Source organism: Scardinius erythrophthalmus, assembly GCF_964197995.2.
Source record: "Scardinius erythrophthalmus genome assembly, chromosome: 22".
Lineage (NCBI taxonomy): Eukaryota > Metazoa > Chordata > Actinopteri > Cypriniformes > Leuciscidae > Scardinius > Scardinius erythrophthalmus.
In genome coordinates, this window is record NC_138242.1 from 9,012,098 (window position 1) to 9,029,785 (window position 17,688).

Below are 17,688 nucleotides of genomic sequence, written 5' to 3' on the forward strand. Positions count from 1 at the left end.
CTACATATTACACTTTTAAAAATCATCTTAATAAGTGAATCTCTAAAACATAAAACAAAGGATAAACAGTTGAACTAAAGCAGTTATAAAAAATGAGAATTTGAATTTTAAAAAAGCCTGTGTAAATAACATCAGTATTCTGAAAACAATCTCAGATTCAATCCCCTAGGGGTCATGAACCCCATGTTAAAGAAACTTGTTCTAGAGACCTACTGTATGAGACCTGTGTCTTAGATGGTTTGCCCTCTAATTATTTTTTAACTGTTGTAACCTTTCTGCACGTCAATGCATCTAGGGCCTCAGCGGAGCTCAGTTCCTGATTTATTCTCTGACATTATCACTAACCTACTGTTATACAGTAAACTTTTTATTTTATTTATATAAACAGGATTATATCTTGTGTTCACACTTATCCGTCCCTCTATTATTTCTTTAGATACGGAAGCAACAGAAAGAACATGCTGAGCTCATTGAGGAATACCGTGTTAAGCAGCAACAACAGCAACAGCGCCTCCAACCTGCTGTGATGGGTCCAATAAAGGCCATGCCAGGAATGCAAGGACAGCCCCCTCCAGTGATGCCTGGTGGACCTCCTATGGGCCAGCCTATGATGGGTCCTATCCTGCCCATGCAACAACCCCACTTTGGTAAGCCTACTCGCATGCCCAACGTGCCAAGTTGGCATCCCGGTGCTACTGGACCAATGACTGGACCCAGGATGCCACCTCACCTGCCCCCTCAGATGCCACTACCTAACCCTACCCAGCCTCTCCAGGCACAGCCACCTTCCCCTATGGTTCCAGGAGGTAAACCTGGGCAGCCTGGCACTGTAGCTGGAGGTAATGGTGGAGGAGCCAGTAGTAGTGCCCCTCACGTGAAGTTTGATGATAATAATCCATTTAGCGAAGGCTTCCAGGAGCGGGAGCGTCGAGAGCGCCTTCGAGAGCAGCAGGAGAAACAGCGGGTGCAGCTCATGCAGGAAGTGGAGAGACAAAGGGCATTGCAGAGGCTAGAGCTGGAGCAGCAGGGCTTGGGGCTTGGCCCCAACAACAGCGGGGATGGTCTTACCCAGATGCCCTTCTATAATTCTGACCTGTCACAGGAATTCATGCAGACACCCAGGACTCAACAACAACCACAGAAAATTGGCACAATGTTCCCTCAGCAAGGAAATATGCCATTAGATTTTGTGAGTCCTGGTCCAGCCTTTTTGCAAGGTGGCGAGCGCAGGCCTATGCCCGGGAATGGTTCCTTTGGCCCAGATATAAGTTCTAATTTTCAGCCTAAGAACCCCATGATGCATGGTTTCACCCCAGGTCAGCCACGTCCACCTGGGTTTGGAGGGCTTGGAATGCCACCCCACGGTGGAGGTGAATCTTCCTCATTTGGTATGGATTCCACAACTCCTTTACCTCCTAATTTCCCTGGGGCAGGACAGTCCCTTATCCAGCTCTATTCCAACATTATCCCTGAGGAGAAGGGCAAAAAGAAAAGGAGTCGAAAGAAGAAACGGGATGATGATGCAGATTCGGTCAAAACTCCTTCCACACCTCACTCTGATATCACTGCCCCACTTACACCATGTGTATCAGACACCTCATCCACACCAACACGCAGTGTTGCCATCATGGGAGACCAAGACGCTTTAGACCAAGACCCACTTTCTGGAGGTACTCCACTAGGGCGACAGTCCAGCGTGGGCTCGGAGGCAGAGCGAGGCCTTCTCTGTGATATCAAGCTGGAAAAGTTAGAAGCCAGTGTGTGCCAGAAGGCTGAAGGAGAAGCAATGATTGGCCATAGTGCAGGAGGAACTGGTATAGTAAAGACAGAAGAGGGCAATGAGATCATCTCCCCCAGCCCAGCATCCAAGAGTCCAGTTCAGAGCACTAAAGGGGACACTGGGAATGAGTTGCTCAAACACCTTCTGAAGAACAAGAGCACCCCTCCTCCTTCCTCAGCTCCTCTCATACATCAGATGTCCAATGACAGTATTCAATCAGAGGAAGAGGGCCTGACTGACAGCAAAGGCTCTTTAAGACTGGACAGCACAGATTCTTTGGTAAGAGCTCTATGGCTACCTCCCTACACAACCAGAGTGAAGAATCATAATTTTGAACATGTAAAAAATTGTGAGTGTAGATAGATGAAATGGCATGAAATGATGGGATGTTTAAATATGTTAAATATCTAAAGAATAATCTGTCCAGCTTTGAATTTAACATTCAGCTCTTAATTTTTAAGAATGCAATTTTTTTTTATATAGATGTCAAAAAAGTAGCATTTTCAAAATACAGAATTATCAAATTGTTGAAGGTAGATGTTTGTTTATTAGCTAGTCCTGTTCTCGCTTTTATATTTGGAGCTGAAAGAGTTGTTTATTGTCTATAGAGTGGCATGAACATCCAGACAGGGAATCCAGATCTAGAGCCTTCAGTGCCAGAGCAAAGCAAGAGAAAACAACGCAACAAGCGGACGCCAAAGAATGGGGCTGAGAAACCGCCGTCACGCTGGAAAAAGAGGAAGAAGGACGACGAAGAGAGACAAGCAGTGTACACCAACACAGACACGCTGATGACTCAGCTCAAGCAGGTAAACACCCACTACTATATACCCCAAAATATACAGTCCATCATTATGATAATAATTGTAATGTATTGCACTTTTGTTGACCTATAATCTATAGTGAAGGGTACAGTGTACAATTATAATTGAGATGTATACACCTGATGTGTAGACTTTACCTATTATTATAGTCATCTCTAGAAGTAAATTAATTGTAGCTTATCTACAGTGCTGACATCACTTGTGGTATTTGCTGTAGAACCCATTTAAAACTTTAGTGAGGCTTATGACTGATATCAGCCCGTAAGTTGGTTGTGGACATCATGTGCACGTATTGTACTGTTTCACTCAACTCATGTTTCCTTCACTCTCATCCTTACAGCAGCTTTCTATGCTGCCACTGATGGAGCCTTTGATCAGGGTAAACTTTGCACATTTCCCCCTGTATGGCAGTGGGCAGTTGAACGGTGAGAACAGGCTCTCTGGATCTTTTGGAAATGCATCATTGGATGGAGTACCTGATTACTACTCGCAACTCATCTATAAGGTTTGGCTTTAAAGTCATCTGCTTCTTTTGCTATACTGTAGATATGTAAAGAAAGAAAAAAAAAGTTTTGTTTTGTTTGTTTGTGCTTGTAGCAAAACAATCTTAGCAATCCTCCAACACCTCCTGCCTCACTGCCCCCCACACCGCCACCTGTTGCCAGGCAGAAGCTGTTGAATGGCTTTGCTACCGCTGAGGAACTGGCCAAGAAGGCAGAAATTATGGGTAAGCATGAGAGTATAAATCGTTTTAAATCATTTAGATAAAAAAATTTAGTAAGTACAGCATTCAGAGATAAGATTTATATTTAGTTGGGCTGCCCCCTAATAGTCGACGCGAAGAGGCTTATTCGACCCAACTTTTATTAGTCGGTTAGTTGCAGAAAAAAAAACTTCCGCAGGAAGTGTAAGTCACGCAGTCCACGAGGGACAGATCATTAACAGCGGGTTCCATAATTACAGTAATGTCGAGCAAGAAATCCAAACGTTTGCCTATCATCCATCAACCTCAAATATGGCTTATCATTTGAAACATGTAAGTAACTTGGCTGCCCGCTCTAACATTAATCTAGATAAATGTGTGCTAGAATTGGGCAATATCCAAGTGTTCGTACGGAGTGTGAAAGGTAAAGTATTAGCGTGCTTACTGCATGACATGGAGGAGCAGACTCGATCACTTGTATTTTTTTCCTGGTAACAGTGGAAACAGTTTTGGGCATACAGAGAAGAGCAATGCATGATTTTAAACTCTACTTTTATTTGTATAAACTCACATGTGCTTTTGTAAAATAAATAAAAACAAACAGGATACACTTTCTGCCGTCTCGGTCTCTGTGAACTAGAGCGCGTCACAAAAATAAACCGAAACTCAGCGTATATGCTACTTGCCTCACAGTCATGAGAAATATATCTATAGTAAGCTTGAAATGTCTACTAATCAAAACCAAATATTCTCTGATTATATAATCCATATGAAAGTTGCATTTCTTTCTAAAGGCATGTCCACTATACTGCGGCGATGGCAAGTCAACATCGTCAACTTCATCTTTGCAGCCGACACTGACTCAGAAAACACTAGTTTATTAATAAACAATTAAAATGCCTCGTTTCTATTTTTTTCAGACACATTCATAATCATTACAGTGCTTTGCGGCCAACTTTATGCGCACACTTGAGTGCGCAATAGACTATATACTCCACCCCCCATATATTTAAGTAATTCAGTTAACATAAACATGCGATTAGTCTGATTAGATGACATTGGTTTGACCTTTTCTAAAGGTTTAGCACATCCTTTTACTGAAGAAAAAAAAATATGTAAACCCATACACACATTAGGGAACAACATTGAAAACTCAAATAGTTAATGAACATACTAAATCTTGGCTAATAACTTACCTGTAAAATACTTATTATAGTTCATAAGAGACAAGAAAATATTAAATGTTTCATATGGATGTCATGTCGTGTAATACTGTAGGTATTTTTCTTATAATTATACATTAGCTGTACAACCAAAAAATACTCTTTGGTTAACATTATTTGTTTGTGATTACATCTCTTTAGTTTCTAAAAGTTTGGGTCAGAAGCAGCTCACTGCTCCATTCAAAGCTGAAGATGACCTGCTGGGACACACCATCACTCAGGGCCCAAAGACTGTTGATGTTCCTGCTTCGCTTCCCACTCCACCTCACAACAACCAGGAAGAACTTAGGTAGGTTTTCAGGGCTTTTACACATTATTTTAGTCTCATGTAGCCAATCTTTTGGCCATGAATAAAAATCCTAGCCCATAACATAGTTTATTCTGCCCTACTTAGACAAGGAGGAATTATGTGTTCAATGACCAGAAAACAATTTCATTATAAAGCGGGTGCATCATAGCCTGGGTTTCCCCATACTGCCTTGCTCGCAGCGCGATTTTATTCACGCTGCTAGGCAGTCTGGACACCATGGACCAAATTTTCCCCTGAAAAAGGGAACCAATCACAGAACGGGGAGGGAGCAGCAAGACGATGACGACACCGAAGCATTTTGTTTATATCTATGGATACAACATGGCATCAGACTCGACGTTACCTTCTACCCTCATGTTTATCTTGCACAAACGGTAATATTCGCTAAACGCCATCGTGTACAAATAAATCTTTGACCCATCGTCTTTTTCCTCGTCGAATTTCTGTCACTCTACATACGTCATCTGGTATAATTGAAGCGATTGGCTATGAGCTACATACAGGCGCATTTGATAGACATTCATAGCGCCCAATAAACGGCTCTGGGCATTCGTAAACCACGCCTCAAATATGAGAAAATGAACACGTGGTTCCCAGACCAAGTCTCAAATGATACTTGGTCTGACGTTAGCCAGGCTAGGTGCATCATAGATGTCTGACACTGAGGGCCAAGCAAAATCGATATTTGTGCCAAAGATATCTAGTTTAACTACAAATGTTTTTGTGTGTGTGTGTTTTGTTTTTAGATTTGATGCAATGAAACTTACAAAAAACTAGTTCTTCAAAAGCTTTCATTGTAACGTTATTGACTTTTCAGACTGCTCTTGACACATTTTTGTGTGCAATATGCATCAGATCCATAGATCAGCTGTCTGCCACTGAGACTTCCCATTGTTGACCATAAAGTTTTGGTTTTATGTCAATGTGTATATAATGGTTCTGTGTGTCTTTTAATAGGGGTCAGGAGCATTGTGTGGACAGGGACACTCCAGACAGTTTTGTCCCATCATCTTCTCCTGAGAGTGTGATTGGCATGGAGATAAGCCGTTATCCAGATCTGTCTAGAGTTAAAGAGGAGCCACCATCCCCTGCTGTCTCTCCAGTCATTCCTATACTGGATGGTAACGGTAATAAAAACTAACTAACTAATGAGAAAGACAAATAAAACTAGCAAGCCACCAGCTGAGAAAACATTTTTTAAGACATCATGGGCACACAGTTGATGCGAAAGCTGTTTTAGAGATGTGGCGGGGTGAGTGAAGACCGATGGCAAGGTGCCGCTTATATAATAGGGAGGCATCCATTCCGCCACAGAAGGTAGACATAACTAATTCTGCATCCTAATTTTGGTCGATTTATAAAGCAATATTGGATGTATGCTTCATTGAAAAGGAAATCCTACAATGCATTACACAAATCTCATTGGATAAGCAATACAACACTCATTTAAATTATTATACACATTCGATTAAATCCGCTGATGACATCATTAATGAACAAATAAGCCTGAACCTCGAGCTGAGACTCAAACACAGGTTGCCTTGTGCATAGCTATGGCATATGACACAGCGCTATCCGCACGTGATGTGCGAGCTGTATGTGTGCGTGTTACAATGCAGCAGCGCATTCGCTTAGAATGGCGATTAACTTATGTGTACAACAAGCTGTTTAAAATGTGCATTCACCCGATCAATTTTGAGCATCCAGATGGTATAAACAAACATCTTGTGGAGCGGAGTATTCATTTATTTGTCATTTTAACTGTTGGAAATAGAGCGTAAAAGTGGACTTCAAGGATTTTTTGTCCTATTGCACTCTATAGACCATGGTTTTATACTGGTGTGTACTATTGGTTTTTGTGCTTATTAGAGTTTTACCAAAGTCCCTTTCAAAACAAGTCAGTTCAGTTTGTAGCCATCTTGGAAACAAACATTTCTCCAAGTCCTTGTAATACCAGTGTTCCCATCTCAGCAATATGCTGTCTCATCATTTCAGCATGCTGTTAAAACATTGTTAAAATCAGTTTTGAGTCAAGTCTTCTGTGTACTTTACATGAGAAGCAATATTTGTGTAGCCTGCCATAAAAGTGTGCTGCCTAAATAGGTAGTAGTATGCAACAGGGCAGCATAAGGTTTTGGAGCACAGCTGGATACTGTCAACTAACAAAACCTTGTTTTTTTCCCTATAGGTTCTGAAGCCAGGCAGTGGGAAGTCAAGACAGAGCCACCAAGCAATTTCTTTGCTTCGCAATTTGGACAGCACTCTACTTGCTTAAGAACTGACCTGGTGTCTGTGTCTGTTACTCTGAACCCATTGGCAACACATGTAAGTGCCTGCAGTTATATTATCCATTCTATATCAGTAAAGACTTGTTTAAAGCAAGAATGATTACATCTCACCTCTGACCATGTGTCCGTTTGTTTCCCAGAATATACCAGGAGTGGTGTCAGCACTGGCGAACATGCTTTGTGTGTCCATACCAAGGAACTATGAGGTGATTCGCTCACCAGGCCAAGAGCACCGCAGCTCAATAGACATGTTTAGTGAACTTAGGGTCCCCCCTCAAACTGCTCTGTTCCACCAACAGCCTGGTATGAGGCTCCTCAGACCACCAGGTGCCCCACTATCACACCAAACATTAATTGAAGGTAAGTATAGGTGAAACAAGACAAGCACTCATTTCACCCACATCAACAGACTACTAGATACAAACAAATGCAGTTATTGATTTTGCTTGTCAATATCGCATTGCTGCATTTTGCAGAAACTTAAAGTACTTAATGTTTCTCTCAAATGGTTTAGTGACAGACCCCCAATTGTGAGGTACTATCTGTTGAGTTTATTGGCCGTTTTCAAAATAATGTTCATATGTATTTTTAAATCAGAGCACAAAACCAACATCGATTTTTTATTTTTTATTTTTTTTTCAACGTGGTTGCTTGAAGTGCTCAATTTATTTTGTTTCAAATACATTTTCTCTTTTGTGATTTCAAATACATTTTCATATTTTAATGACAGAAGTGAATTATAAACACAATTCATTTGTTTAATCCTTATGTTCTGTTTGGGGTCTTTGAGATTTCATGACTACATGCATCACTAACAAAACTTGCAGCATTTTTTCTTTCAGATGTACTTAAAACATCATGTTTGTGCTTAGATAAAAATTTAAGCAGTAAAAATATTAAATGCACTTCACAAACACATATAACACTTTTTCCAATGTTTAGATAAAGTTATTTAAAAAGCTATGTAAGAATAACAAAGATCTTTTAAACGTCTTAACAGACAGTAATGGTTAAGAACTAGACATCTTTGTTTACCTCATTGCAAAACAGTACATGCAACTCACTTAAAGGGGCTATATGCAACTTTTTCCCCAAAATAAACGTAACAATAGCCTTTTTATTTTACCATTTATGACTCAAACATCTCCTGATGAGCATACTGACACCTTGTCCGCTCACAGTGGGTGCACCTATAAGCCTGTATCCTATTTTTCCTATTTTCTGTCGGGTCGGATTTTTCCCGCGCTGTCTGCGGATGTGACGTCAAGCGCGTTCATGTTAAACGTTTCAGATCACTCTGCCACCACCGCTAGTCAGCAAACAAACTTAGTTTCTCAAACAATATATGGTATTTGACTGTTCTTACCTCTGTAAACATAATGTTGACCTCTTTGCAGCGGATGACTTGTGAAGTGTGCACGTACGAGCGCGCGCTGCGAGAGCGAGCAGAAAGGAAGAGTAGTTCTGTTTTTTGGCCACAGGTGTCAGTCGCGAGTTTAAATTTCAGAAAATCGCATATAGCCTCTTTAAAAGGACAACAAAAATTGTCAAAACATACAAGCTTGGTCATGTAATTTGTCAGAAGTTTTCTGGCAACTGCATGATTTGTAGGTTTGATTGATATGTTTCTTATATTACAGGTTCAGTTGTGGTCAGACCAGACTATCAGATGGGTGGAAGCTGTCCAGGGCCTAAACCACAGTGGTGCTCCCATTGCAGGGTGGTGATTCTTGGAAATGGAGTTCGAAAGTCCACCAAAGACCTGCCAATAAATAAACAGGTATTCAACACACATGTGATTGAAACTCCCAAATTGCCCTTGCCAGATGACTGTCATTTATAGGATATGTATTTTAATGTCTCCTGGATGCCTTGAGTCATTAGACCTCATATCACCCCCTAAGGGCTGTGAAATTATTTGTTCAACCAGTTGGTGTGGGTCTAGACTACATCCTCTGACACAGCACTGAAGAAGGCTGAAGCCGAGGGCCATAGAGCACTTGAAAATGTGCAACCCCCTCAAAGCCCCTCAAGGAGGCACAGAATAGAGCTTCAATTATGCTAATCCGGCCCCTGATGGGAAGTGAAAATCTGCCCCGCTGCAGTCACTGAGTTAACTGACATTACTCAAGGGAACATGTGTACTGAGGCACGTTTTGTTTAAGGGTGTAAGATGCCCAAGTTCAAAAACAGTTAAGCCCATTTCAGGTCATTTAAATCATGGGGCACCTTTGATGTCTCCCACCCTTACCCCCTCTCTTTTCTTTTTATTGTATGCAAATCTAATTTCCTATGTCATCAGCATAGGTTTGCAACATATGCAAGCTTTGATCTCTTGCCAGTGAGGCACTTCGATCTAATGATAATTTGCAGCAGTAGATGGAAAATGGCACGCCCTGTTTCCTGCCTAGGGTGAGCCTGATCTTACAGATGTTCTTTCTACAGGGCCATGGAGGATCTGAGGGGAGCCTTGTCTTCTGCAGCCATAACTGCTTTGTTCTCTATTCAGCCTCCATGCAGAACAAATTGGTAGATGGCAAAGTAAGTTTAAACCACAACAAATTTTGAGTCACTAGCTGACAGTGTGGGATCTGCTGCTATATGTAGAAAGCCAAATTATGTTACCTACTGATAGAGTGTAATAGATGACTATTTTAGTGACGACTATAAATAAACTATAAAAAAACCTCCTGAATCAAGATTTACTATGAAGTGCGTTAAACAGCCTCATCACTATTTTAAATATAACTTAAACTGCTGATGCTGTTTTCGTCAAAGATTGCCCAAAGAATACAAACTCAAAATTCCTTTACTTCAGTGTTTAAGAGTGTTTTTGATTTCTCCTGCTCTCACAGCCAAACTTGCTTCCACCATCAGACTCTGAGGATAAGCATAATCCCACTAAGGTGTTTCATCAATACAGTAACAATATATCCGATCTTGACGTGCGCTGTTTGGCCCAGCTGCAGCCCAAGCAGTCTCCACCCCCAACTCCGATAATATCCTTCCCCTCCATCACTTCTGAGACACTCCGAGGAGATAGCAAGTCTGATACTCTAAAGGTCACAGTGAAGCTCAAGCCTCGGCCACGAGCAGTACACAACGGTGTGGATGACCCTCGATGTTCATTTGGGAAGCGCTGGAAAGCTTTACGTTGGAGAAAGTGGAGTGTTCAAATTGTGGTGCCTAAGGGTAACTACCACCTGCCTGGGGAGGAAGAGGTTGATGAACTACTGAAGAAACTGGGGACGTCTCTTAGGCCTGAGCCCATGCCCAAAGACTTGCGCCGCTGCTGCTTCTGCCACGAAGAAGGTGACGGGCTCACTGACGGGCCGGCCCGTCTACTAAACCTTGATCTGGATTTATGGGTGCACCTCAACTGTGCCCTGTGGTCTACTGAAGTCTATGAGACCCAGGCTGGAGCTCTCATTAATGTAGAACTGGCCCTGAGGAGAGGCCTATCGGTGCGCTGTACATACTGTCAGCAAATCGGTGCAACGAGTGGCTGCCACCGTTTGCGTTGCACTAATGCATACCATTTTACTTGTGCCCTTAAAGCACAGTGCACATTCTTCAAAGATAAGACTATGCTGTGCCACCTGCACAGACCCAGAGGAACCGGCTCAATAGGAGGTGGGCTGGCAGGAACCGAGCATGAACTTCGCTGCTTTGCTGTGTTCCGTAGGGTCTACGTGCAGAGGGATGAGGCACGGCAGATCGCCAGCATCATCCAGAGGGGTGAGCGAGAACACACCTTCCGTGTGGGCAGCTTGGTGTTTCACTCAGTTGGTCAGCTGCTTCCTCACCAGATGCAGGCTTTCCACTCGATGTCTGCCATTTTCCCTGTGGGCTACAAGGCCAGCCGGATCTACTGGAGCATGCGTCATGGCAACCGCCGTTGCCACTACGTGTGTTCCATCGATGAGAAAGACTGTGACCCTGAGTTTATCATCCGTGTGGTGGAGCAGGGTTATGATGACTTGGTTCTTACTGGATCCTCACCAAAAGGTAAGCAATAGTTTTGATAGCGCTGTCATCCAGGGGAGTAATTATATAATAATTTCCTCGTGTTGTGGTGCAGGTGTGTGGGATAAGGTTCTGGAGCCTGTGGCGGAGAGAAGGAACGAGGCAGGATCTCTGAAGCTCTTCCCTGTTTACCTGAAGGGAGAGGACCTATTTGGACTGACTGTTTCTGCTGTTACCAGGATTGTGGAATCTGTAAGTGAAAGCCAAATCTTGCTTTTAAGAGCTTATCAAGTAAAGAACGCTCTGATGTTGCATTTGACAGATAGGAATGTTTAAGGTGTGTTTGTGGGTATGGAAAGAGGCTAGTCAGTTTAAGAAACACAGAAAATTCTATTTCTGAAAGCACATGGACATTCATCTCTGAAATTGGTGAATGGACGTCTACTATTTAACTTTCATTGGCTAGGCAGACTCTCTAAATCTTTGCAATTGCCAAAGCAGAAAGAAATACCATTGTGCAAATAATTTCTTTGTTTACATGTCTTATTTGATGTGATAAAATGTCATTTTATTTTATTTTTTCACCCGAGACAATTATACTATCTCTTATTTTGTGTAAATGTTCCTGGTGTTGTAACATTAATCTTTTGGGATTGTTTAGCTTCCTGGAGTGGAGGCATGTGAGCAATACACGTTCCGTTATGGCCGTAACCCTCTGATGCAGTTGCCTTTGGCCATCAACCCCTCTGGATGTGCCCGCTCTGAACCTAAAGCTTGCACACATGTCAAGAGGTTTGTGTTAAGGTATTCTGTATAAATTAACCTTTCTTCGTCCATGTTTGTTTTGGATTTCCTGCTTTCCCTGTGGTCTGTGAGTTGAACATCCATTCATGTACCGGTTCAGCCCGTGAGCTCAGTTTACTGTTAGTCAATGTTGCTGATTTATCAATCATTGTGTATCCATTTTAATATGATAAGAGAAAGACTAAGTGCAGTGAAGTCAAGAACAGCTCCAACTGATTCAGTGATTCAAACCAATCCTATAACTCTGGTTATGAGTCAGCTTTTTTTATTTTATATATCGGTCAAAAAGACTTGAAAACCATTTAGTCATTTGTTTGTGAATCATGCATTGTTCATGCTGTGTGTTTGGGTACACAATGCTGTCTATTTTTTGTCTTTGTATAACTTCTCTCATCACAATGAAATCTTAATTTCTATTGCTGTAGCACTGTAGATTCATTATAGTTTCTTAATATGACCCAATATGAGCCAGTCCTGCTCGTTTGTTTTTTAAATAAAGCACATATGCTTGTGTTTGTCATGCAGGCCTCACACCCTGACCAGCAGTAGCTGCTCTAAGGCCCTGCCGAGCTCTGGGAACCCGGCTGAGATGGGTGTCGCACCATACAGCAAGCAGTTTGTCCATTCCAAGTCCTTTCAGTACCGTCGTATGAAGGCTGAGTGGAAGTCTAACGTCTACCTAGCTCGTTCACGTATACAGGTAGAGATGTTATAATTATGGCTCAATGTTTGGAATAGCATGCCAACATCTACTCGTAATATTTCTGCACTATATATGCTGTTCACAGCATGCAAATGGTCTGTAGCCTGTGGCACACGGTCACGCAAATTGTTTTTTGGATCTGCACGCTAGTGTAGTCTCACACTTTAATATTATTTATGTGACTATAAGGAATGACTACCTCAAAATATAGATCTGTATGCAAGTCGGAGGGAATTTTGCAATGAAATACAAACACCTGTTTAGCTATTCTCACGTGCCAGTGATTATCCCTCCGCTTGCCAATGTTGACACCCGTGCCATAGGTTGCCGACCCCTGGCATAGACTACCCAGATAACCTTGCATTTGACAAAATGTGCCATATGCTGTTCCCCATAATGCAATGCACTTAAATATACCTTCTATCTTCCTGTGGGGGGGGGGGGTATTTTTGGCATTTTTACTTTTAGACTACAAGGCTTAATTTAGTGTTAAAATGGCAGTTACGCTAAAGTAAAAAAAAAAAATACAAACCATTTTTATTTCCAGTATAACTGGACCGCCACTCATATGCTACCTAATAGCATGCTGCTATTTAAAATGATTTTGGAAAATATTAAGTGAAACAGTAGGCATTGCATGATAAAGATGTAATGCCCACTGTTTCACTTAACATTTTCCGATTACACTAAGCAGTATAAAGTTAGTACCATGCAGTATATGGAAAGAAGTAAGCTAGTATTCCAATCTGAACACACACTTTATCTTAATTGTTTAAAAATGACTCCAACCTGTAATCATTTATGTTTTTGCATTATTTTAATCCAGGGTTTAGGGCTGTATGCTGCTAGGGACATTGAAAAATACACCATGGTTATGGAATACATTGGTACCATCATTCGCAACGAGGTGGCAAACAGGAAAGAGAAGATGTACGAGGCACAGGTATGCATTATTATAAAATTGAATTTGAAATAATCAAAAGTCATGCTGAACAAGCACTTGTTCTGTCTAAGTGCTTGTCAATTGTATTTATTTATTTTTCTTTATTTTTTTGCAGAATCGTGGAGTCTACATGTTTCGCATTGATAGTGAGCATGTAATTGATGCGACTATTACAGGAGGACCTGCAAGGTGGAAAATTAACTTGAATTTCTAAAAATGCCAACACTGTTAGCTTAGATATTAAGGCCAGAAACATAGTCTACACAAGTACGCAAACACAGTTACAAATGCTTAGCCATGCCTTTGTGTGTGTGTAGCTTTTAAAGGGTTAGTTCACCCAAAAATAAAAAAATTCTGTCAGTAATTACTCACCCTCATATTGTTCCAACCCCGTAAGATTTTCGTTCATCTTCGGAACACAAATTAAGATATTTTTGATGAAATCTGAGTGCTGGATCACTCCTCCACAGGCTTATGGACACTTAACTTGCTGGCCCAGAAAATGTATTAAAGACATTGTTAATATAGTCCAAGTGACTCCAGTGGCTCAATCTTAAGTTTATAAAGCGACGAGAATACTTATTGTGCGCAAAAACAAACAAAAATACGTGACGTGCAACACAGACGTGCTACGCTTAAACACTACGTGAAAAGACTCGAGGTCCAGAGAGAAGGAAATGAAAAGTGGAATAAAGTCATTATTTTTGTTTGTTTTTGCGCACAAAAAGTATTCTCGTCGCTTTATAAACTTAAGATTGAGCCACTGGAGTCACTTGGACTATATTAACAATGTCTTTAATACATTTTCTGGGCCAGCAAGTTAAGGTGTCCATAAGCCTGCAGGAGGAGTGATCCAGCTCGTAGATTTAATCAAAAATATCTTAATTTGTGTTCCGAAGATGAACGAAAGTCTTACGGGGTTGGAACAACATGAGGGTGAGTAATTACTGACAGAATTTTCATTTTTGGGTGAACTAACCCTTTAATATCAACCAACTTTAACTTGCTCAGTACAGTAGTTGACCTGAAAGAGAAAATTGCCATTGTAGAAGATCGTGTTGCAGTGCATACTTGGTGCACTGAGAATGCAGTGCATACTTGGTTTATGCTATGAATTGCTTTCTAACACACATCAGAAAGCAACATCGCACAAAATCAAGCTTGCATAGCTTGCGTAGCATGTTTCGGCCCTTATCTGCTTAATCCAGTTTATATTTAATCTAACAATCCTTTAATCCACTAGGTATATCAACCACTCCTGTGCACCCAACTGCATTGCTGAGGTTGTAACCTTTGAGAGAGATCACAAAATCATCATCACTTCCAACCGCAGAATCCAGAGAGGCGAAGAGGTAAACCTAGTTTATCCCACCAGTCTGAAAGGCATTCGTTCCCCACATGCTATCAATAAAATGTGGCGTTTGAATCAATTAGATTGATGTCTAACATTCTGGTCACGTGTTTTTTTTGTTTTGTTTTTTTCAGTTGTGTTACGACTACAAGTTTGATCTGGAAGACGATCAGCATAAAATCCCTTGTCACTGTGGTGCAGTTAACTGCAGGAAATGGATGAACTGAAAGATGTCAGCAAAACATATGCATTCCTTTTTATTTGTTTAGGCCCAGAAAACAATTTTTTACTTCACTTCTGATAAACGAAAATGTTAGGGCACGATTTAGACCGCAAAACATCGGTTTTGGTTCAGTGGCGGATGAGATGATGTAGTTTATGATTGAGCACCTTCACCTTAAATATAAACAGGCTGCACACTGGTAACTCTGAATTGCAAAGACAATGTAAATGTATTTTTTTTTCCTGCATGAGAGATGAGACAATGGCGAGCGAGGCGAGTGGTAAACAGGATTTTCAGGTGGGCTTAGGCTTGAAAGTGCTGGCCACAGCCTTATTTAGATATAAAGAGGCAGGTCCTCTGGGTAAAGAAATATATATACACAAATATATACACACATAGTTACAGAAATGTAGACACCACTGAACAAGGAATGTACTGAGAAGACTTCCTTAGGGATAAAGCTAAGGGACTTATTAACTTGCACTAAAAACAGAAAGATACCGTTTAAATACTTGATTCCATGAGTCAGTTTATTTTTTTCCTTTGTTTTGATTTCTGTAAAATAAGAGACAGCTTTTGTATTTATTATTGATTGAAGCTATTTTTTAAAGATGTGGAAACGCAGAGAGTCGAGCTGCTGGGAAAGCCTGCCGATTGGACAGAACGTTACTTTGTACGATGTGTAAATATCCATCTATAAATGACAATTTTTAAATACTCGACCAAATGTTACCTTAACTTTATCATAGCTGTCTGGGTGACCTTTTGTTTGTTTTCAAAAAAAAAAAAAAAAAAAAAAATTCAAAGTATTTAAGAAGGATGTCAAGATATCATTTTGAGAGTATATGTATTGTATAAAATTGTACAGAATCTGTAAAAATGAAAGAATCAGAGTATTTTTGTTGTATTTAGAATGTAGAATCAATATTGTCTAAAATGATCTGACCACTTGAAGAACTGTTTTCTTACTTTTGCTTTTTGTCTGTTGCCATTTTTATATATTTCCGCAGTCAAAACGAGCACCAATCATGCTGATGTGATTGTGACATCTTAACTCTGCTCGTCAGATTAGTGTGTGCTGTGAATTTCCATTTGATAGTTCCCCGTATCGAGCACGAGCTGTTCTTAACGCTCCACAGCATAGTCACGTTTAGAACTTTAGAGATGAAGTTCAATGCCTTTCACATTCAGAAAACTCAATGCGTAGACATTTAATGAAATGTAAAGTATGCTTCTTTCTCGTTTACATTTAAAGAATAAAATAAGATTATTTTTGGTTTTGATTTGTGGAAAAGTAAAAATCATGATATGATGTCACAAACTCACTGAAATTAATGAAATAATTTAAACTTGGTAGTGGCACTTTGCTGACCTGTTTGAAATGAAGTTTTTCATGTGCACAGCTAACGTGGACTGCTGCGATTGTTGGTATTCTTAAACAGTCCTGAGCTTGTAATATACATGGCATGATGTATTTTTTCAATTTTCAGATAAATCAATTGTACATAATTTCTCAATGACTGGCTGTAATAAAATTTGTTTCTTGGATATTTTTTCCCCTTGTACAATATTCGGACATTTAACAGTATTTGTCTTTTTCTTTGTCCTGTATAGTAGTATCCAATGTTAAAACGGAGCTTTTTTTTTTTTTTTTTTTTTGGAATATACAGCGTGTGGGTTTTGGAGTTTGTGGAATCAGATTTAGAAACATTTACAAAAATAAAATAAAATATTTTACATCATATTCCTTTTTCTGTGTGCATTGTTCATTGAGGTTTATTCAAAAAGGTATCTAAGTTCACGACTATATTCAAATGCACTTTAAGATGGATGTAAGTCCTGGAGTCTTCATAACAAGCCAAGAAAAAAGAAGAAAGTTGAGCATGCATCAGTCCTGTTGTATCATCTCTGAACACTGGCACCTCTACATGTAGCTGTTAGCTTTTTTATTAACTGACACATTACACAACTGGTGCACAGTGGTGTCACATAACATTAGGACAAACTATTATGTTGCTATTAGGTGTTCTCTTATCTCTCATTCATAGGTGCACCCTTAGTAATATTGAAGGGCTTCCCGTATGCTGGGCACTTTAATTCATACATTGTTGGCTGTGCACGTTAGGGGTGTCACGATACTGAAGTCATAAGCTTTTGAGGTTTTTGTAAGGTTTTGGATAGTAATGGCGACTAATATGGCTTGCCATACTACTGACAGATTTTGGTAACACTTGAGTCATTACTAGTGGGTTACCATGATCTTCACTTTAGAATACTGATCCAAATAATTAGTATAGTTCCTTTAGAAGGATGTAGTAGCACTTAAGTCATTACTAATGGGTTACCATGATCTTCACTTCAGAATTAATTATACATGTGCATTACTGTCATTCATTTTGAACCTGTATGGCTCTTCTTAGTAGTCCTCTGGGAAGTACTGATTAGCTAATAGTGAACTACCGCATTCAACTGAGTGCTATTACTTACTAACTCATTAATCTTGTTAGTTGTTAGTAGTTTTTACATGGCTCTGTTGAATACTTGATTCTGATTGGTCAATCGCACCATCC

General features: G+C 40.3%; 1 protein-coding gene across 9 annotated transcripts in view; it reads left to right on the forward strand.

Annotated features, from left to right (window-relative positions):
- Positions 1 to 16,860, forward strand: part of kmt2ca (lysine (K)-specific methyltransferase 2Ca) — a 138,926-nt gene extending 122,066 nt beyond the window's left edge. For 3 of the 9 annotated variants that reach the window (XM_081353291.1, XM_081353294.1, XM_081353297.1), the window contains 18 exons: positions 437 to 2,059; positions 2,389 to 2,589; positions 2,945 to 3,109; positions 3,202 to 3,331; positions 4,672 to 4,819; positions 5,798 to 5,967; positions 7,029 to 7,165; positions 7,269 to 7,488; positions 8,769 to 8,908; positions 9,574 to 9,669; positions 9,984 to 11,136; positions 11,210 to 11,346; positions 11,756 to 11,898; positions 12,424 to 12,598; positions 13,428 to 13,544; positions 13,660 to 13,733; positions 14,788 to 14,896; positions 15,030 to 16,860. In XM_081353291.1, coding sequence (XP_081209417.1) covers positions 437 to 2,059; positions 2,389 to 2,589; positions 2,945 to 3,109; positions 3,202 to 3,331; positions 4,672 to 4,819; positions 5,798 to 5,967; positions 7,029 to 7,165; positions 7,269 to 7,488; positions 8,769 to 8,908; positions 9,574 to 9,669; positions 9,984 to 11,136; positions 11,210 to 11,346; positions 11,756 to 11,898; positions 12,424 to 12,598; positions 13,428 to 13,544; positions 13,660 to 13,733; positions 14,788 to 14,896; positions 15,030 to 15,122 — 5,031 coding nt within the window. In that variant the 3' untranslated portion in view covers positions 15,123 to 16,860. The remainder of the gene's footprint in view (positions 1 to 436; positions 2,060 to 2,388; positions 2,590 to 2,944; positions 3,110 to 3,201; positions 3,332 to 4,671; positions 4,820 to 5,797; positions 5,968 to 7,028; positions 7,166 to 7,268; positions 7,489 to 8,768; positions 8,909 to 9,573; positions 9,670 to 9,983; positions 11,137 to 11,209; positions 11,347 to 11,755; positions 11,899 to 12,423; positions 12,599 to 13,427; positions 13,545 to 13,659; positions 13,734 to 14,787; positions 14,897 to 15,029) is intronic. The other 6 variants (XR_014029225.1, XR_014029226.1, XM_081353293.1 and 3 more) reach the window with 6 other exon arrangements.
- Positions 16,861 to 17,688: the final 828 nt, after the last annotated feature.